General features: G+C 42.8%; 1 protein-coding gene across 16 annotated transcripts in view; it reads left to right on the top strand.

The window, feature by feature from the left end:
• Positions 1–18647, top strand: part of LOC6526244 (mucin-5AC) — a 42071-nt gene extending 23424 nt beyond the window's left edge. For 5 of the 16 annotated variants that reach the window (XM_039371254.2, XM_039371257.2, XM_039371253.2 and 2 more), the window contains 12 exons: positions 5310–5866; positions 6132–6328; positions 9673–10156; positions 10224–10270; positions 10553–10996; positions 11624–14548; positions 15918–16004; positions 16060–16253; positions 16358–16586; positions 17564–18001; positions 18099–18297; positions 18362–18647. In XM_039371254.2, coding sequence (XP_039227188.1) covers positions 5310–5866; positions 6132–6328; positions 9673–10156; positions 10224–10270; positions 10553–10996; positions 11624–14548; positions 15918–16004; positions 16060–16253; positions 16358–16586; positions 17564–18001; positions 18099–18297; positions 18362–18529 — 5969 coding nt within the window. In that variant the 3' untranslated portion in view covers positions 18530–18647. Of the gene's footprint in view, positions 1–5309; positions 5867–6131; positions 6329–6573; positions 9148–9672; positions 10157–10223; positions 10271–10552; positions 10997–11623; positions 14549–15917; positions 16005–16059; positions 16254–16357; positions 16587–16762; positions 16989–17563; positions 18002–18098; positions 18298–18361 lie in introns of all 16 variants that reach the window. The other 11 variants (XM_039371268.2, XM_039371258.2, XM_039371256.2 and 8 more) reach the window with 11 other exon arrangements.
• The last annotated feature ends 4444 nt before the right edge of the window (positions 18648–23091 follow it).

Here is a 23091-nt window from a genome sequence, read left to right as displayed (position 1 = left end):
AGGGGCTAACTAATTCAGAATTTAACAAGAACGGAAACTTGACATGGCAAGCGTAAGTTGTAATTCCCTACAAAATTTACAAATTTAAATCTGATTGCAAGAGATTTGATCAGCTTTGAGATGTTGTTTTTGGGCAGAGACAAACACAATTTTGAATTTAATTTTCTATATTAGTTAAACTATTTTCTGCCGGTACTTTTCAAAATACTAAGATTTTGTCTAAACAAGTAAGACAATCTAAGGCAATAGACACGTAAAAAGTGTACGACTGCCTGGCAACAACTACATATTTCCGGCACCATGAAGTAGTTTCGCTGTAAACGACCTGTCTGTGGCTTGGATTAGTGGTCTAGGCTGGCCTGTTCATTGTTGCAGTCTACTGTTGCCCTGGAGTTTATCAAATTCATTTAAATTAAAAGAGAAAGGAAAATGGCTATTGCCACAACGGTCTTATGACTGCATGACTCTACGTCCGTCGAAAATTGGTTGCTGCTCAGTAAATACTGCAGCCCATCTGATATACATACATACGTCCATACATACATTACCTATGTCTGTCTGTACCTTGACCTGCGAAGAAGTTAAACGAACCGTTATCCGCTGGAGCATGCATTATACCAGCATACCAGCGCATATATACCAGCGACCGGCAGCGGTGCACCGCAAATGCCAGTACACCGCATGCATTCATACGTACATCAACATACATGCATACATTTCATACATACATACATACATAATTTGAATTTTTCAAACATAAGTAGCAAGAGATTGTCGAAGAATGGATCTGTGGTTTTTTCCTTGCTTATATTTTGACCGTTTCATATGCGTTGCCAAGAATATAAAAAATATCTAAATTGCCGGTGTTCTTACTCTTGTTAGCTACTGACGCTCGACGGTTATACAAATCAAATTTCCTAATATGAGCAATTCCGGAAAGCAGAAAAAACAATTGCGATGGAAGTACGATGTAAATAGGAGCATTACCCGTTCCTATGACAAACACAAACTGCCACCTAATGCGACAACCGTGCAATAGCAGTATATCGCCCTCGAAGCGTTTTACAACATCAAAATTACTTTCCAATTTATGAAGCAAGTCCAGCTTTGCCGTTGGTCTAGTTATCCGAGTTTCTATTCCCAGTCCGAGGTAGCCTCAGTCCGTGCTCTACATAGATTGATATAGTCACTGCCCGGCCACTTATTTTGTAAAGTATCCGTTCCGTCTCCAGTATGGATTGTGGTTGGTTAGCTAGTATAGAGCATACTAGGTATGACTGCCTTATTGCCAATGCGACACACGAACCGCGGACATTGCACAGCACATAAATCGCAGTTGCAGTTACACAAAGCGAAAGTGATCAAATTTAAAGAGGGCGTGGTAAGCCTAGTACCACTATGTAGCGTTGTCGCTGTCGTTGCAGTCGCATGGTCTAGCTACAGCCTCTAGCAAAAAGATCTCAGATACTTACACACACAGTGGAGCAGCACGAATGTCTCGTTCACCAGCGGGTTGTGTATCTGACGGTTATGCAACATTCTCGGTTTGACCCACTTTCGGTCCGTTTACTTTAGGTCTTTGTCGCCAATGCTGGCCAGCATTCACTTTTAGGCAGCTCAAATGCAAACTATGGCCAGAAATAATTTTCGAATCCCTAGAACAACCCATTGACTCAATTAGGAACCTGGCGCATTTAAAGTTCAGAGCAGTCCAAGGGAAAACGGAAAGCTCTTACGAATGCTATACATATATCGAAAAATTTGAAAGTTGGCTGCCAATTAACATTTTGAAAAGTTGCCCAGTTGATAATAACGTGTGCCACAAGAGTCATATTGCCAGTCATAACGAGTGCACATACTGGCCGGCTTGTCGCACTCAACTTAAGCTGTGCTGCGTGCCAGCAAAGTCTAGTTTTTTAACATGTCTGCTTGCTGACATGGTACAGGTGGCCGTTGCATATGACTAAGTTTATTAAAAATCGGCCCAAACACTATGTTATTAATTCACCCCGTTTTATCTAAATCCTTATAGTAGCTGTGTAAGGGCACAGGCTTGCAGGTATAAATAAAGATAAAAGTACCCTTATCTAAGTCAGCCATTAACTGAGTATAGGCAGAATCAGGCGTGGAAACTAGGCCCACAATATCATCTTCTAACACGTAGAAATTAGTTCATATTAACGCTAGAAATTTCCTACTACCCAACCGCTCTCTGTTTTCTTCGCACCAAGAAAACTTTGCTGTGCACAAAGTACTTATGTTTATCCGCCGACACAGCTTTTTAGTTGGCCTGTAAACTGGAGCATTCTCTCCCAAAAATTGTTAGGAGGAAAACCAAGCCACTGCTGCGTTACAGTAGAAAGTATATTTTCGATTGTTCGAGTATGAGTGGCCACATAAAGCCAGTCGATTGGCTAGTTGCATAACAGTCAAAAAGCGCTTCATGCCGGAGCTTCGCTTAGTATTTGAATGTTGCCCACAGCTACGAAAAGAAAAGTACCCGGGCGAGGGGCAAGAGTAAGAGGTGGATATTTCCTGTTTTGTTTCTCTTTAGGCACACTGCTGCTATTCACTTTTATTTGTTACAATCTAAGACTACCCAAGTCTCCTATATCAGCAATTTTACTGCAAACTTGGTTTACTTTGGTGGCACGAAATGATTTATCTTAAATTAAGACTTTAAACCATTTACATTTGAGAATCCTTTACTTTTTGTGATGGTTTGTGGCATGACCCGAGCAGAATATGGCATGAATGGCATTTATAGACCGGAAATACTCTAATAAAATGCTAGTTTGTACGGACTAAAATTTTAGTGATTTGGCCAGTCGATGGAAAATAAAAGCAAGAGAAACGCAATAGTCGATAGCTCCGACTATCAAATACTCTATACTGGTCACATGTATATCACTCTGGCATCAAGTGATTTATATTTCCATCTGGCGGGTGTGCGTTTAATTTCGAACCGCACCCAGTGAATCGAAAGACTTCGGCAACGAACTACGTTTAATTAAACTTTCAAACGCGTAACACGAAAAAATGAAATTGAGTTATTTATGGAGCCACTCTTATTATTAATATTATTAAAATTGCCACATTCATACTTTCTAAACTTTTTTCATTACCCATTTTATAGGTAATAAGAAATTAAGTAAATCAAATAAATTTTAAAATGCTTCCAATTAATAAGTACTTAGAAGTGAAATAAATATAATAAATGTAAAAAAAAAAAAATATACGAAACGTAACTAAACAGATGTATTTAAATGCTTTATGTAATTTGACCTAACTGCCTCTTTTACCATCTGCAGTATTGTCCAATAGCTCATTACAGATGACATAAATAAGATCTCGAGGCAGCGTTTGACGCTGCCGAACGAGGTGGCAATTAGTGCAATGGTTCGCGCAATTTGTCTAAATTTGGCCATGCTATTGGCGGTTACCAATTTTATAGCTTCAGGGGCGATGTTGAAATGCCTCCTTTTCCAGCCATCTTATTGCCTAGCAGCAGTGACACATCTGATACCCACCCTAGATATCATCACTCATCGTTTAATGTTGTGACAAGCGCTCAATAATACATTGAAGAAATGGCGCATAGATTATCGCCTTGCGCACGAAAACTGTGTATTTAACTAAACTTGATCTCTTAACCTAAACCTTAGAGTCATCTCTTTCCATTCACGGCTGCCTTTTATTTATTTAACGAACGGGGACAAATATCGCACAGCTTCATTGGGGTATACATCTCAGCATCTCTAATACAAAACAGTTTGCATAATGATTATTTTTCTGAAAATGTCCTAAGTACCAAGTTTTATTGATGCTTCCGACTGACATGAAAGTCAAGTTCATCATCAAACTACGTTTTATGGCTTGCATAGCATACCAAAAAGGCCAAGCTGAAGCTGAACCATGGTCGGAATTGTCAGGCTCTGGATTCTGTGTTTATTGCTCGGTTTGCGACACCGTTAGGAGAAAAATCTCGAGCTATGATTCTCCATCAGCTGATGGCGCGAAAATTCAGACAACAGCGTATTCCTTGCAATAAATTAAAGTAGTTATTTGCTCTAAACACAAATAATGTAGCGAAAATTAAGCGAACAAAGCCAAACAAAACCATTCAAGATTGTGGTCGAGTTACTGCGCGTTGCGTCACAACAGAGCTGTCAGGCCTCGCTTTGACTCAAGCTTTAGCTTTTGATCTGGCTTCAAAATACAATACGAAGCGTACACAGTAATATTGTGTAGTGGAGCAGAAAGTCGGATTCCATAGCATTCGTAACGACTGCGCCACAAACCCATAACAGCCAACAGCAAACAATCAGCGACCGTCCTGCCAAGTGGGGGCTACCTAATACAAATGTCATCCATGCTGTTGGCAGCTCTAACGCTCTTGCATGGACAGTTACCATTGGCACGTGATTGGATTTCATTGTCTAACTCCGACGTACAAATTTATTTTAGTGAATATATCGTTAGACTCGATCAATGTAGCAGACTTTAGCAAATATTCACATCAGAGCAAAGGGCCATAGGCAGATGCATGCCTGATCAATTTTCGGAGCATGGTATCCCAGTTATAGAGTCAACTAAATGCCTGTCCGGAGCCTTGACACATTTTCGCGCAAAGGGATGTATTCTGTCCCGCAATGACCATTTATTTCGTATAAGTTCAATAATTTAAATTGTTTTGGTACTCATACTTTAAACATTATTATGTAAAACAAAAGAGAACGTTTCTCGACTATCTGATACCCGTTACTCAGCTGGTGGAAGTGCAAAGGAGAAATTTCCACACTGACAGTTTTTGGTGCGGGGCTTTAAATGCTAATAATGTTTAAAGTATGATTACCAAAACAACTATCGACAAACTTGCGCTGCGTCTATGTCTCTGGGGTCTGTATGCTTAATCTGAACTTTCTAGCTTTTGTAGTTCCTGAGATCTCGACGTTCATATGGACGGATAAACGGACAGACGGACGGACGGACATGGCCAGATCGACTCGGCTATTGATCCTGATCAAGAATATGTACTTTATATGGTCGGAATCGCTTCCGTTTCCCTGTTACAAACTTTTCAACGAATCTAGGATACCCTTTTACTCTACGAGTAACGGGTATAAAAAGAAATAGTATACATGGACACTTCCACTAACAAACATATACATTTCCCCGCATCTTTACATGTTTTATAAGGACTGAAGTATATTTGAGCTATTGGCATTATATACCTCCGAATTTGCTCGTGAATGCAAAATGTGTACCCAAAAAAAAAGAACATGGTTCAATGTAGTTTTTTTTTCTAGGACCCACAGAGGCACAGAGTAAACGACCCTCACGCGTAACCAGCTCCCGCAGCTTCGGCACCAACGTCAAGCCCAACACCTCCAATGGCCCTAGTTTCGACTGCCCCGAGGAGTTCGGATACTATCCGCACCCATCGGATTGCACCCAATACTACGTGTGCGTCTTTGGAGGAGCGCTTCTTGAGAGTTGCACTGGCGGCCTGATGTACTCGCACGACCTGCAGACCTGCGACTGGCCGCGAAACGTCGGCTGTGAGTTGGTGGACACACCCTCCGAGCGCAGCCCTGCACAAAGCCAAGCCCAGAGCCAAAGGGAACCCCATGCGCAGCACGTGCCGAGCCGAATACGCTTTGGATCCGCTTTCGGCAGTCAGGGTGGCACGCAGAAGGCGGCCACCGAGCCGCCACAGTACCATCGTTCTCCACCACAGGTAATCCAGGCGCAGGTCCAGAACATACCGCCTCCTCCACCGGAGCTGCGAGTGTCACCAAACCCGGTCATCACGTCGCGTGGCCAACCAAAACCTCTGATCGACTCCCAGGAGGACATTGCAAAGGTAAGTCAGGGATAGATACCACCTTACATTTGGGGGATCCTTTTTCAAATCGCATTTTACACTTTCACCGCTTTTGCTAGTTCGATTATACGCTACCATTTGATTGTTGTATGGCTACTTAAGATCAAATCGCTAGCAGATTTTTATTTCTTCGTGTATTCATCAATACGTGGACTGTCTTTAATTTTTCATTTTCTATTTGATTTTTTCAAACTAAATATGCTTTAAAAACTGAAACAAATCATAAATATTTTATGTAATCTAGCTGTATGCCGATGCGCAGGAATCGTTGCCGCCTGTGGAAGAAGAGGAGTCCGACCGTCAACAGAGAGTGTATCGAGGCCAACCAAGTACTGTTAGTCAAGTTCAACGCGATCGGGATGGTATTATTCACCAAGCTAGTATCAATTCTATTCCTCAAAGTGGAAAAATCGGATCTTACGCTTTTGGGACCGCCTATAGGTAAGCTGTCATTCCTGCCGCAAGTCTCACTAGATCTCACTATCGTTGCTTTCTAATCGATGACACTACTATATTGATGCTAGTCAACTCAAAATTCTATGCAACTCATTATGTTACATGATCTTTTCTCTCATACAACGCATACTGCGCTATCTTTTTGCACCAACCGACACCGACACATCTACATTCCGACTTAAACTCCGGACAACCATAACGCTTTTGGAAAAAACACTGTACACGAACAGCGAAAACCTGCAGGACGACCAGACGATCGAACTGTCCCACAACCGACTTCATGAAAATAGGCAGCGCAATCGCCGCGACCTTAGTGCCCAGCCGACGAAAGTTTCCGGTAAGGAACCTACAGCAGAAAAAAATCACAAGGACGCAAATTGTTCAAGCGATGTATTGAAGCATGACAGTCATATCGGGCTCTCTGTTTGTACTGAGACTTCAAATAACTCTAACAGTTCACAAGAACGCTTAGACGATAATGCGCCGGCAGCTAGTGGGCTGCGTAAATACTCTTCAAAAATCGCTCAGCTAAAGAGCGAAACCGCAATGGAATTCGACTACGAACAAATTCCTGGCGAAGACAGCCAGCTGATGGAAGGACATGGAGACGAGGATGATGTGGCCACGGGTGAGTCGAAGAGACGACCACGCCAGTTGCGACCCATTCCTCATACATCATTGAAGTGGCCGGGCCAAAACTACCGCGCCATTGACGCACCCCCTTCCCCACCGATTTCTCAGCAAACGGGATACAGCTTTGGAAGCTATAATCCATACCTCACGCCACCCAATCCTGTCCATAACCAACCGCCGTACGGCAACCCCAACTATAATCACCTACCCGGCTACCACTCATACGTGCATCAGCAGCAACAATTGGCTTCCGCTGGTCCACTCACTCAGAAAAAGCAGAAAGTGGCCTACACCGGCTACAATCTGTCTTTGCCTCCACCACCGCTGGAGGATGACTTTCGTCCCATTGCCGGCAACTACTACGAAGCTGCCGGTGCAGCTCAAGCTAGTCCGCGTTCGCCTAACAACCTACAGCACCATTCTAACGCTGGCGACCTACTTCCTTATCTGATACAACAGTTGAAAGAGCTAAAAGAACAGCGCAAGCACCTTCAGAGTGATAACTTTGCGTACTTCCGATTGGAAAATCAGCCAGTGAGCCCGGTTCCCACTCAAGCAGTCACACCCGTACCCACAATTAGCACCACTTACTACTCCCCAGTAGACCCGTCTAAGATCTCACAACAGGTTACACCAAGCGGTCAGTACAGCACAATGGGCGGATTCTACAACAACCAAAAACCTGGTCAAACCTCCTTAAATCCCAACTATCCCGGAAAGTTGGTATCCCAGTATAGTATTGCCTCTAACGGACATGGCAGCACGACGGAGAGCAACTACTTTCAATACAACATTGTTGCTAACCAAAAGATGAAGGGTGTCTTTAGCACCGCTCCGCCAAACCAGATCGGCCATTCTGCAGTTAAAGTTAGGCCCCCAGTCACGCCGCTGCACGTGACTCAGAGTATTAACGTGGTGTCTGCCCCAAATTTGGCCTACAAAATACCTAATCGTCTGCAGCAAGCCCCATTTTATGACTTCTCACACCTTCCCGTAGGCATTAGCTACGCCAACAACAGCACTATTCCTGAATCCTACCAAACTTTCACAAAGTCTGTCAGCACATCAGAAACGCTGCTGCCCGATGTGCCCACTACAACGCCTAAGTCAAAGCTCACAAACTTTCAGTTTGACATCAACGAGTTCATGGCTAATCTTAAGGACAGCGATTTGGCCAGTGTCAACCCGGCCGTAAATCCGTTGATCAAGTATTTTAAAGAGTTAGGTACCGACGACAACGGAAATACAAATGTGCCCAATCCGATAGTTGGTCGACGCCCCGTAACTGGCAGTACCAGCACCTTGAACAACACAGCTACGACCACCCAGGAAGCCATCACGCCGAACCCACCAGCGTCCAAAAATCGGATAAGACCCGAGACGACACCACCGACACGAAGCACTCCCACTACAATGAGGACTCTGAAAGGCTACGAAAACTTTATAAAGGGCATACAGAACCAACTCAACGCGCGAAACTCTAGCCAAAGTCCCGCCTACAGCACATCAACCACTTCTATGCGAATGCCAACCACCACGACCATCAAGAGCGTCGACTATTATGACGAGGATTACGAAGAGGATGAAGACATATTGCCTCCGTCTCAAATACCCCCTTATATGCCAGTGTCCGAGACCATGGCCCCTCCCCGCCGAAATTTGGCTACGGCAAAGCCCAATACTGAGTCGCCAGGAAAAGGGCGAGTCAACTTCCAGACGGGTTTCCTAGAGGCAACGACAACTCGACGTCCGTTCCCCAGCTTCACCAAGCTGAACCAAGCAAGTGCTGAAGCCGACGTGCCTTCATTTATCAGCTTTCCTAGTGACATCTTCCAAGAGCTAAAGCAGCGGCTGCCCAAGCTCCCAGAATCCAACACCCCACAATCCAGCTCCAAACTACTTACAACTCCACGCAGTGTGCGCCCAACAGCCCATCCAAGGCCTATCTCCTCCACCACAGAGCAGCAGTCAACTCGAGTGCGTTTTACAACAATCCGACCACGCATACGAGGACAACAAAAATGGATGACGGCTTCTCCAGTCCATGAACAAAAGGAAATAAAGAACCATACTGAAAACAGTCCCGTTGTCTTAAGCTCAAGCAAGCAAAGCAATCCGGGCGGCCTTCCATTGAACTCAATACATGCCGGCTCAAGCCCAGAAAGACACAGGTAGCTATACGAGCCGACACAAATCCCTGATAGTTGAATTACAGAGTGCCGCTACACAGATACACAAGAATTTAGTGAATACGGAAAACAAGTGTTCTATGTACATATACCATATATTCTACATCGGTCCACCCACTCGGTGGCAACACCGTTTATACGTATACGATAAGACCCACTACTAAGCAATTTCACGTAACGAAATTATCAAGCTGTACAGTTGACTAAACAAATGTTGTGGACTGGGCTCCTTTAACTCTAACCATAACTCTAACGCTAATCCCAGCTAATTTCTTGTGCTAATCACTTTCAGTTATTTTTTCCATCTTTCATCTTTGGTACTCATTATTAGTAGAACTTTTTGTTCTCATTTTATATTTATCTTTCTTGTTTACACACACAACATTAGTTTCTCATTAATGTACCCAATAACATATGTGAATTTTTGCCAATGTATATAATATTCGCTATTTATTCGATAACTCTACTCTCACAAATCATCAACAACCAATACAACCACTTGAACAGAGTTGAGTCGTCTTCACCGTCATCGCTAGGGGCTCCGCAACCCGCTAATATATTTGTACAGCCCACGCCAGCAGCTCCACCGCAACAGTTAGAGCCCAATCGTAACTACTATAATGCATCCACATTCAATCATGGGGGCAGCTACCAACCACAGCAGCAACAACAGCTACAGCCAACACCATTCCAACAAGCGCCACCACAAGAACAACATCAGCAGCAGGCACACGCCCCAACACATCCCTATGACTCATCCTATTATTCGGTTTACGACGACGATATCGATTTATATAGGGATATAGAGTACCAACAGCAGCAGCCACAGGAGCAGCAGCAAGCACCTACCCCCCAGTATCAGTCCACAGTGCGCCAGCAGCAGCCCCACGCAACATACCGCCCCTTAGAGCTCTCGGCCACTCCGAAGCCCCCCTCTTACGCCAACCAGCCAGCATACGTCTCGGACTATGACGAGGATATTAATGGTCAGGTAAAAAAAAACCTATATAAGTATCTTTTATAATGCCACTTTTAATTACGGTTTCATGTCTTTTTAGATTGAGCAGGATAATGCGTACGATCAGCCCACACGTGCTCCCCAAAGGTAAGTCATTTCAATAGAATGCTTTGAAACCGCGGCATTCTTTAAGTTAAAATCATTATAAAAGAGATCATCCACGAAAAAACTCAATCACACGAAAACAGTCAGCCTTGCAGAGCATAAGAAGGTCCTGCAATGAGAAGTGTCCCATAGACCTCGTCCCGCAATGTAGTTAGAGCCCCAGCAAGTGTAAAACTACACCTTCCCACTACACATGCATCAAAATTTTTACACAACCTCCAAGACAATACGTATCCACCCAACCACAATACATTTATCTATCAGGGCAGAACATGTGGTCATACAAAAACTGGATACCCCAGCCAGGCACTCGAGCACACTCACTCTAACGACGCCCGCATCCCCACCGGAAGATCCCACATACTACGAAAGGATAACTACGCCCTATGATCCGAAGCGCGGTCCTGTCGACTACGCCTATGGGTCGGCAGAAGACTACGACCAGAGCGAGCGTACACTCACTGGAGCCAAGGCAAGGCCCCATACCGGTACGGATGACTTTGACCTGATTGCCAATGTTGTGGGTCATACCGAAAAGCCCACCGCGACGCCACCAACACGATCGCAAAACACGAAGACGACTCCGCCACATACCAGAAGCCATGCAAGGATTTCCAACACGACCACACAAGCTGTTACGTTTACACAGTCCTCAACAATAACAAGCACATCAACATTTCCTCCAACGACAACATCAAAACTTGCAAGGTATTTTACCTATCCATTGCAATCACGCTCTGAAACAACATCTGAACAAAAGTATCTTTTTACGTAATCGCGGCGCAGTCATAAGCCGATTTTCGTATAGCTTCTAATATACCATACTTACATACCACGTGCAGCTTAAAATTTTGGCTATCACACAGTTACACTCTTATAGCAAAGTTATGCATTTTTTTACAAGTTTTACATTCAAATTGATATCTACAGCATCAGCGAAGTTGCATCGGAATTTAAAACATTTTGATATACCTTTTCGTTGCGTCGTGACAAGGTTCTAAAGCTATGCTGACTGTTTAGACACATATGTCACGTTATTTCTTTTTTGATTCTCCTTTTAATATGATTAAGTACTCACATACATTGCATGACTATTCATAAGATAATGGTTAGGTGATGCGAAATATAGGTACGCATGAGCATGCTTCTATTCGTAAAAGGCAGGCGTCTCAGATTGCAGCCCAAGTGAAAACCAAAATGATAACCAAAAACCGAAATGAATTAAAAAATCTGAGAACCAAAAGGCTAGGCAAATAGGTCACTCTATACGTATTCGTATCAAAACGTTACTAACACTTATGTGATTACTTATTCCAATACACGTCTCTTCAACAGCTCGAAAGCGCATGCAAATAAGTCATATAAACAACATATTCCTGACAAGTCAAAAACAACTTCAAAAGCTTCCAGTACCTCTCACACGACCACGACCAGCTCCACACCTTTCCCAAATCACCTTACTTATAGTTCAAATCCTTTTCTCAAATCGAAACTACAACACGTTGCTAAATCATTGGCAAGGCTAGTCTCAAGCAGTCAACCTAGGACAAATTTCACCAGTTACCCTCAAGCTCAGAACCTTACAAACTCTCCTCGCCAGTCCACAAGTTCGGAATCAATCCCTGATAAAGTTCCCGTTCCCGCTCAAATTATTGCCCTAATTCCCGCACCCACCACCACGCAAAGGCCCCTGGTAAAGGACAGCTCCGGTAAGAACAACCTGGAGAACGTTGAGGCTGTCTTTGACGAGAGTCATACAATTAATCAGACGGTCAAACTCCCCAAGAGTCGCTCCTTTGAAACCAGCACATCGGCAAAGTTCCTAGATTTTATTAATGCCGCCGCGTATGGTACAAGCCCGAGTGGCAATCGTCTGAATGAAGTGCCAGATAAACTTGTTAACAGGGATATTTCTTTTCGAGACAAGGACATCTCGTACGAGTCGAGCTCACGGAAACCAGAGCCCCTGTCCAAACATTTTCAGAAATACGTCGATTCTGATGTGCCTCCACAAAGTTTTAAAGTTCCCACAAACATTGGAGTGCGATTGCCGACGGAAGAAATGGAAAGCGCAAGCACAACGAGACCAAGTAAGCCCATACAATATAGTCTTCAAAGTGGATCGCAAGGTTTTAGTTTGCGTGCCGAGCTAAGAGAACGTAATGTGTCGGATCCAATAATTGCAAGGACGAATAGTTTTTCCTCCACCACAACCACAACTAGCCCAACAACACTGGCTGACTTATTTCAGCAGTACGTGGACATCAAACCTACAACATACGCTCCACCTCTTCTCATTTGGCGTAGTGGAAGGCCCGTCATACAACCGGCCCATCATAGACCTACAGTCGCAAGTTCCAGCACATCTACTAGTGTCACTACAACTACATCTGCTCCTACAACTTCTAAAGATGAAGTCGAATCCAGCAGCACTACCAGGGCCAATACCGCATCAAAATCGGTGGCTCAGCCTAGCCGAGAAACAGATTTTCTACCAAGACCGAATTATATGTCACGTTCCGGTTATTTAAAGGACAGCCCAAATCGAGTCACAGCCAACCCTGCGATGAATTTTGTATCACCGTACAAAAGCCTAGAGAACTTGCTTCATGAAGATCGCCAGCACCAGCATCACCATCTGCGGACAACCACTAGACCCCGCTACACAAATGCACCTGCCTTTCCGGAGTTCCTCCAGACTACGGCGAAGTCACCAAAGAATCTCTTTATGACGGCGTCTATTAGGAACTCTAGTCAAGATGTTTTGGCCACGATGCAGACCGGAAACGCACGTAACTTCAGTGTCAGCGACGCTATACTCAGCACATTCAGTCCTCAGCGTCCTGCTCCAAGTATGCTGCGAACCACTAGCACTACCACTACCACGACGACAACAACAACAACTACTACCATGAAACCACCTCCCCTTGAAAGAACTTCGACTGAGGTTCCAACAACGGTTTCCGCCGTGGTCGCTTCCTCGGCCATCCACATTTCACAGGCCCCAAAGCGTGCCCGTGGGCGCTCTCGATACACGGCGGCCACTTCAAACAGTCTCGGGGAAAGCGTGGACGAGCCCACGACTTATGCACCCAAGCTTAGATTGCCCGGCGGATATGATCCCATTCCGTTTCCTAAACGAAAGCCGCAACGAGTGCAAGTGATCGGCAATCAAAGGTCTTTATTGAGTGGACCAACAGCAAAGCCACATGAAAAGTATACGGTATTTAAGGACGCACTGCAAGCCAAAGATTCCGCCCTTAGCGCAGCAAATGTTCTTAGCAACTCGCTGAAACATAAACCAATCGAAAATGAAGCTAGCGCTTCGGATGAGCCAAGAGCTGAGGCTTTAATTAGCAAGCCTTTGGAGGCCAGGCATCAGAATGGCATAAACGAAAAAGAAACTGCGATGGACTACAGCTCCACTGAACACGTGGTATCGATAACAGAACGTCCAACTGTCAAGTTCCTTTACTCAAACAAATACCGACAGCAAACTGCGGAGCACACTCTAGCAGACAGTCTTCAGAACTCAGGCTATTTAACATCGCCAAACGGGTCGTTACAGAAGTTCCGATCCGCCAACGTCCTTGAGCAACTGAGGCAGTTTCTTTCCGGCAGTGACAGCAACAGCAATAGCGATGAGAGCGGGAATTCCCAATTCGTTGATGAGTACTCACTGCCCGAATTAAGGTCCGCCATCGGTGAGATCAAGCAGCTTTACTTGCCCACCGACCGACCAGTAACGACCACTTTAAAATCAAGCACGTCTACCCTGCATCCTAATACCACGCCTATTGCGACACTATCTCCAATCCGATCCAAGGCAGAATCCGTTTTGCCCTCTCTTAACATCTTGACCGCTAATTCGATTTCAACAGAAAGAACAACACCAAGCACTCCCGATTTTAGTACCCCTAGAACCCTAAAAGCCCCACCAGTTTCTTTGACAACCGCCCCCACTATTCCCACCGCTACAGCTACACCCTCCCCATTTGCACCGCACACTGCGCGCGCTTCGAGGGTGAATAATGTCATTAAGTCGTCGATTGCTGCCGCTGCCCTTGGCCCTAGCACCTCAACCTATCAGCCACCAGTGTCAGCGGGTAAAACCCAAAAGTTCAAAATCGGCTTCGCTACCAACAATAAAAACCACCAACTCCAAACAAGCAGCGTCAACCAAAATGGCCCCGCAGCCTCAGCCTCGGTGAAGTGCTCCGATAGCACACTAAACGCCAAATGCAACGAGATCTCTTCAAGGTATAGATACCCGTATCAAGCAATCTTGCTTCTAAGCTCAGTCGATCTACTATCTTTTTGCTCTCTTTATTCCTTTATTAGAATCACCGTAATTTCGTTTTGAACACAACAAACCAAGCCCCCACTCAACACTGTACTGTTCTTATTGTACTGTTTTCAAGCTTTCTCTAGTCTCTCATACCACCCCCATCCACCCACCTCTAATTTACGTACTTATAGTAACTCTTCCATTTGGTTGGTGTTGATTGTTGTCTCCCTCGTGTCAACAGTACTCTTTGCTAAACACCCAACACCTATTGAACAGTGTTCGATTTATGTACTTATAGTATGTATATAGTCACAGTGGTGTTCAATTACACAGAAAATCCCCCGGTGACATAATACAAAGACACATAAGTTCTTACTACGTTTAAGCTGCTGGGTAAAATGTTGCAAATACTTTAGTAAATAAATTGTAGAAATTTGTCATTATTAAATTCCGTCAACCGATAACTGGCTATTCTTATATTCGTACCGGTGATGGACTGTTTAGTATTTCCCTAAAAATTTTTTTTTTTTAATTTATTTTATATTTGCATCAAATGGCTTTTTTAATTGTCAAATAGCAATCACATGAGAACTAATAAGTTAAACAATAAAGATATACATATTACTTTCCTTAAATTTACAATTTGTATTCAGAAAGGATACATTTATTTTAAACCAGAGACTGATAATACAAATTATTTAAATCATTTTCAGATACGCCACTGATAATAAAGCCAAACAAAACGTAAACAAACTTTTTGCACATTTTACCGAGCATAAATTTAGTGACCGCTTGAGTGTTGCCAAGGGGAAAAAATATTAAGACCCCATAATAAACCCTTTAGTCCGCGCCATTGTCTTCCAGTTTAAATCCCTACTGCTTGGATAAAAACTTCTCTTATTCACAATAAATAAATCTGACAACTTATGCTACATATTGTGAATCATTAGCATAATTCTTCGGTCCTTACGCATAATTAATACAATTACATAGTTGTATTTTCTCAGTCTGTATATTCGTTCAAAACGAAACACATAAGTATGCTATAAAACTTTTTGGTTCTCACTAAACATAAAAGTTAAATGAATTGGGCAATTAAATTATGTTGGTGCTGGCGGTGAAGGGGGTAAAAAGTTAAAATTACTAGTTCGTAATGATTACTAACCAACATATACCATTCAAACAGTTAATCTTGCATTCATCAGTATCTCTTGTGTATTTGTGCAGCACAAAATAGTAAATGCCATTGAAATTGAAATTATATTTGAGTAGAGAAGCTTTGACCCTACCTGATCTTGTCAAACAATTCTAAACAACTATATCAAATAAAACTTAATCTAGAAACAGCAATAGAAACCGGGGCAGTGCCATGTACAGCAATCAGGATAGAGACTTGCAATCCACGCCCAACCGCGGAACTCACCCACCGTAAGCAATCATTTAATATTTTTTTGCTCAGTAAGATAGCTTAAAACTTTTTAAGACGAACACGCCCCACGCTTAAGCCATCGGGGACAATTGTATCAAAGGCTCAAGAGTTTGTGGATATATACCGGTACCCACCGACCCGCCCCGACCCCATTTACCCACAGCCTACACCAGATAAAACGGCCGCCAAGTGCCGAAAGGACGTATGCCTTTTGCCAGACTGTTATTGCGGAGGAAGGGATATTCCTGGTAAGTACATGCCGGTTAAGCAGATCACGATTTTATTGCACAAATGTTAAATGTTCCAATGGCCCCTATGTTTAATAATAACAATAATGCAAACCAATGCGTAGGCGGATTGAACGCCTCAGATACTCCGCAATTTGTACTTATGACGTTTGATGATGCCGTCAACACCATTAATATTGACTTGTACGAGGAACTCTTTAATAATAAGTCGCGGAAAAATCCGAACGGCTGTTCGTGGCGCGGAACTTTTTACCTATCTCACGAGTGGACCGACTACGGCATGGTACAGGATTTGTACTCACAAGGGCATGAAATGGCCTCCCACAGCGTTTCGTAAGTTGCGTTAAGACGCGTTGCCACTTTCGAAGGTCTCATTCTTCTAAAGCGCCTCTGATCACAGTCTACATCGGTATCTTGTTCGCGCTTTGCTAAAAGGGTTGCTCTTTCTACATATATCCCCTGCTATGATGTTCGTACTTTTTTCACCCACATTTCATCTGCATTGTTAGGCGAACTACCTGTTGAAAGCATCCCTCAGATCGTTCTCTTGACCTTTGACGATTCCGTTAATGACCTAAACAAGCAGTTATACACGGATCTGTTTGAGAAAGGTCGCGTCAATCCAAACGGCTGTCCCATCACAGCCACTTTTTACGTTTCCCACGAGTGGACTGACTACAGTCAAGTGCAGAATCTTTACGCCGATGGACATGAAATGGCCTCGCATACAGTTTCGTAAGTAAATGGAACTTCTTTTTGACCCCGACAATGAAATACACAACAAAGTCAAGAGTAGAGGTATCGCCGAATCACGGTACTTATGTAGTTAATCACGTTTCATTTCAAATCTCACAAAGAATAACCCAAAGCCGCTTAGTTTACAAAATATTAATCACACTTATAAGCCCGTCACTTGGAAGGTGTGTAATATGTGGAAAAAAACGTTTATACATTTTTAATTAGGTTCATTAATCATTTTTCCGTGTGTCCCTCTGTCAGTCCGTGCGATCGCAGAATCTCGGTCAATATAAAAGCTCTAACACTATTACTATTCTAGAGAGTAAAACGCAGCATCAGTTTGTTTCAGAAGTTGAACACGCCCTAAAACCGGACAAAATTGTCCCGCCCACCGTTTTGAAAAAAGTCTTGCTTTTATATTTGACTTTACCACTTTTCTTGTCTGTCGATGTTGAAATTGTTCATTCGCACTTCCACAATCTGAGTACCGGGTCTGATGGTCGGGAAAGTCGACTAGAGCGTTCTCGCTTGCTAACAATAGAAATAACCACAAGTGCATTATTGATCTACAGCCACAGCTTTGGCGAGCAGTTCTCGCAGAAGAAGTGGACCCGTGAAATTGCCGGACAACGAGAGATCCTTGCTGCGTACGGCGGTGTCAAGATGTCGGATGTTCGAGGCATGCGTGCTCCTTTCCTGTCGGTGGGCGGAAACAAAATGTACAAAATGCTGTACGACTCAAACTTCACCTACGACTCTTCCATGCCTGTCTACGAGAACCGACCACCCTCCTGGCCCTACACGCTCGACTACAAGATATTCCACGACTGCATGATTCCACCTTGCCCTACCCGTTCTTATCCTGGTGTTTGGCAAGTACCCATGGTTATGTGGCAGGACCTAAACGGAGGCCGCTGTTCTATGGGCGACGCTTGTTCCAACCCCAGCGATGCAGATGGAGTGACAAAGATGATTATGAAGAACTTTGAGCGCCATTACACCACAAACAGGTAAACTACCTTTACTAAAGACCTAATTTAGGTTTAGATTTGAATCGATTGAATTTTGTCTCAATGGCTAATAACTTTGTTCATCTATATATTTTAGAGCACCATTTGGCTTGTTCTACCACGCAGCATGGTTTACCCAGCCCCATCACAAGGAGGGCTTTATAAAATTCCTCGATGCCATCAATGCAATGCAAGATGTGTGGATCATAACCAACTGGCAAGCGCTACAATGGGTGCGAGACCCTACACCGATATCGCGCATTAACTCATTCCAACCATTTCAGTGCGATTATTCGGTAAGTATACACAGTTAAAAAACAATCTAGTTTAGGGAAACAATTAAAGTTGACTACAAACTAGGATCGACCAAAACGCTGCAACAACCCGAAAGTGTGTAATTTGTGGCACAAGTCCGGCGTCCGATACATGAAAACGTGTCAGCCCTGCCCCGACATCTACCCCTGGACTGGAAAATCTGGAATCCGATCTTCCCGAATCGATAATGAAGTTGAAGAGCCGACGGCGTAAGACTCCAAATCGGAGGTCTCTCGTTGACCATTTTCGGATGGACCATCAGTAGCCAAGAAGGGACACTTGACAATCCAAGATACTGAAATATAAAAGGCGTAAACATTTAAGCTCAAAATACGGAGTTCACTCGTTAAAATGATTTCTAACAATTTCCATACTTTTAGCTAATTCTTTTAAAGGACCCTAGTTATATTTTTGCAGCATGTCAATACAAATTATTTATTCCCTTTTACATACTCCATACCTGTCTGTATATTCCTATAGATATTTACGATACATTGATTATTCTCCAAGTTGCACACGCAATCTTAGAACGACCCTTGTAAACGTAAATCAATTAGACATAGAACCGTAATCAAATAAGTACTAAAAAAAAGGCGTAATTGGTGCATCGAGTCCTTGAACATAATAAAATTCTCAGTATGATTTGGATGCATTAAGTCCACACACCAAGAGCGCATTTAGATATTAGGCTAATATAACGTTTCGTTTACATGTGATAAAGAGATACAGCTGAATTTATGTATTATTAGATTGGCACGAGCCTTCCTTTTTTCCATTTAAACTGCCTAGTTTTAATTACAATATTGTCAAAGCCAAATTGGTATTGGGTCTAGGTGCATTAGGATAAACGTTCGGATGCAAGTTTAAGTTATTTTATTTGCTGAAAATAACAAGAGCTAAATTCCCCTGAATTGATACAGTCTTTCAACATTAAATGATTTAATTTAGTTCAATGATAGAAGCATCATGCACGCTTGTCGTTAACGATTTAATATTAATGTATATGCGAAAGTATTACGAGGACCACACATCCAATAATCAAAAATGACAATTAAATAATTCAAACTTAATATATTGTAAGGGCACACAAAATATAGAAAGCTTAATTATAATGGGCAGACGCAAAATATACAAAAAATTTAGAAATGAGAGTGAATTAAATATTTTGTGCTAGATTTTGTAAAAATAGAACAATATACCTATATATAAATGTATGTATACTTGCAATAAAATGTAATATTAAAATTATAATTACTTTTCCATACATTGGACTAATTCTAAACACAGCAACTAATTTTCTGATAGCAGCAACATGAAATATTTGCTGCAGGTGTTACAATTACTAGCCTTGCATTAACAACGATATTGAACCCTATATAATTAGAGAGGTGATGAACCCTAGCGTGCAAGCTTTCAAACTATATAAGGGTATAAAAAGACGAATAGGCTCACAGCTGTAAACACATCGAACTCAAAACTTGTGCTCGACATGTCATATTATTGGGTAGTTCTTGTCTTATTTACGACGCAAGCCTTTTTAATTGAAGAGGATAAATCTGCCTATAATCAAGAGAAGTGTATAAGCCAGCGGCTTATCAATCACTATCAGTTAAACAAAGAAATCTTTGGTGTGGGAAAGTGCGACGGTAAAAATGAAAATAAATTACGTCAGAAACGCCGTATTGACCCCACATTTCATGGTAATCCGAAGCCACGAGGCGAACTTTTGGCCAGTAAGTTTCACGTAAATTCCTATAACTTCGATCAGACAAACTCATTGGTTGGGCTGGTTAACAAAATTGCCCAAGAGTACCTTAATAAATGTCCACCGGTCATATATTATGATAGCTTTGTGGAAAAGTCTGACGGATTGATTTTAGAGAATTTGTTTAAGGTAAGTTTAAAACACGACTGTACACTAATTTAAAAATGTTAAATTAAGGTAATATAACGAGTTGTCGGAATTGATGGTCTACATAAGTATTAAAGGTAAACCAAATTTATTTTCAGTACTAATCGAATTTAGGTTTGTTCCGTTGTAAAGAAATTGATTGTGACATCGATAGTATTTAATCGAGTTATATTTAAATTACAATGCCCTTTAATAAACAATTCAAACTTAAACAAAATTTCCAGGTATAAGCTATAAATAAAATTACAATATTATTTGCTTTTCAGACTATTCCCATTACTTTCTACCATGGGGAAATCAATTCAGGCTATGAAGCAAAAAATAGACGTTTCACGACCCATATAGATAGCAATTGCAAGAGCTACATTCTTTTTCTTTCGGACCCATTAATGACACGAAAGATTTTAGGTCCGCAAACTGAAAGTCGTGTAGTTCTTGTCTCAAGGTCCACACAATGGAAACTCCGGGATTTCTTGTCCTCGGAGCTATCCTCAAACATAGTAAATTTGCTAGTTATTGGAGAGTCACTAATGGCTGATCCGATGCGCGTGAGTATAAATTATGTAACATCGATTTCATTTATCTATTTCTATTAATTAACACTCTCTGCACAGGAGCGCCCATACGTGCTCTACACCCACAAGCTCTATGCAGATGGACTTGGCTCAAATACTCCGGTAGTGCTAACCAGCTGGATAAAGGGAGCTTTGTCACGTCCACATATCAATCTGTTTCCATCGAAGTTTCAATATGGTTTTGCGGGACACAGATTTCAAGTTTCGGCTGCAAATCAGCCACCGTTTATTTTTCGCATTCGCACTTTAGATTCCTCAGGAATGGGCCAGTTGCGATGGGACGGAGTAGAATTTCGTCTGCTGACAATGATATCTAAGCGGTTAAACTTCTCGATAGATATCACTGAGGCTCCAACACGGTCGCATTCTCGCGGAATAGTGGACACTATCCAGGAACAGATTATAGAGAGGACAGTAGACATTGGTATGTCCGGTATATACATAACTCAGGAACGTCTGATGGATTCAGCCATGTCGGTGGGACACTCTCGCGATTGTGCAGCTTTTATAACACTTGCCTCGAAGGCGCTGCCGAAATACAGAGCTATCATGGGACCGTTCCAATGGCCAGTCTGGGTAGCTCTGATTTGCGTTTACCTCGGGGGGATATTTCCCATTGTTTTTACCGACCGTTTGACACTTAGCCATTTAATGGGTAATTGGGGTGAGGTAGAGAACATGTTTTGGTATGTGTTTGGCATGTTCACAAACGCTTTCTCCTTCACCGGAAAATACTCGTGGAGCAACACGCGGAAAATTTCCACACGCCTTCTAATTGGAGCATATTGGCTCTTTACAATTATCATTACATCTTGCTACACAGGCTCCATCATTGCATTCGTAACGTTACCAGCGTTTCCCGACACCGTTGACTCTGTGCTGGATCTGCTGGGCTTGTTCTTTCGCGTTGGAACCCTAAGTAAGAAAATGTAAGGCTCGCTAGATTTTTAAATAATATTCGGGCTTCCCACTTAAAGACAATGGTGGCTGGGAGACCTGGTTCCAGAACTCCACCCACATACCGACGTCTAGATTGTACAAGAAGATGGAGTTTGTCGGATCCCTAGATGAGGGGATTGGCAACGTTACCCAGAGCTTCTTTTGGAACTATGCCTTTCTTGGCTCAAAGGCCCAGCTTGAATATCTGGTACAGTCAAATTTTTCAGATGAGTAAGATTGATCTTATATTAATAATCTTACCTACCCGCTAACATAAACGATTTTCAATTCCAGAAATATATCTCGGCGGTCGGCGCTTCATTTAAGTGAAGAGTGTTTTGCCCTTTTCCAAATAGGCTTTCTGTTTCCCCGAGAGTCCGTGTATAAAATGAAAATAGACTCGATGATTTTACTCGCCCAGCAAAGCGGTCTTATTGCAAAAATCAATAACGAAGTAAGCTGGGTTATGCAGCGATCATCTTCAGGTCGCCTGCTCCAGGCCAGTTCTTCGAATTCCTTACGTGAAATTATTCAGGAAGAGCGCCAATTAACTACGGCGGATACAGAAGGCATGTTCCTGCTCATGGCACTAGGCTACTTTCTAGGGGCCACCGCCCTGGTGTCCGAGATCGTGGGTGGCATTACCAACAAGTGCCGTCAAATAATCAAGCGCTCCCGCAAGTCGGCCTCCTCTTGGTCGTCGGCGTCAAGTGGGTCAATGCATCGCACGAAAGTCGAGCAACTATCGCATGATAAGCGAAAGGCCACCAGACGCGAGGCCGCTGAGGTTGCTCAAAAGATGAGTTTTGGAATGCGCGAGTTAAATCTTACCCGCACAACGCTTCGTGAAATATACGGAAGCTACGGGATTTCTGAAAAAGATCATGGTCAGCAGGCCATCGTCCACGCAGAGTTTCCAAACAGTTCCGAAAAATTGAATAACATTGAAGACGTGGAATCTCAGGAAGCTATGGAATCTCTACAGCGTTTAGACGAATTTATGGACCAGATGGATAACGATGGCGATCCTCCCTCCCAGACATTCAGTATTGACAATTAATCACACAAGTTTTTAAAATTAATTAATTTTTTTGGTGCACCTGAAAATACATTTTTCAAAATAATAACATAAAAGCAATTGAAAATCACCTAGCTGGTCAGTGATGGAAAATGCGCGGCACTAAAAATGGTTTTATTTTCTCGCGGGCGGGCCACGGTCACACCTGCCCATAGCAAACGCCATTGCGCTATAAATGAAGCGCATCTGGATTTGTGCTGAATAAATGGTTCACGATTTATAACTGCTCGGTAGAAAAATTATCCGCTTTTTGTCGGTTGTCTCTTTTTGG

Source organism: Drosophila yakuba, chromosome 2L (genome assembly GCF_016746365.2).
Source record: "Drosophila yakuba strain Tai18E2 chromosome 2L, Prin_Dyak_Tai18E2_2.1, whole genome shotgun sequence".
Classification (NCBI taxonomy): Eukaryota; Metazoa; Arthropoda; class Insecta; order Diptera; family Drosophilidae; genus Drosophila; species Drosophila yakuba.
Note: the sequence above shows the minus strand (reverse complement) of the source record. Positions and strands in the feature narration are given on the sequence as shown.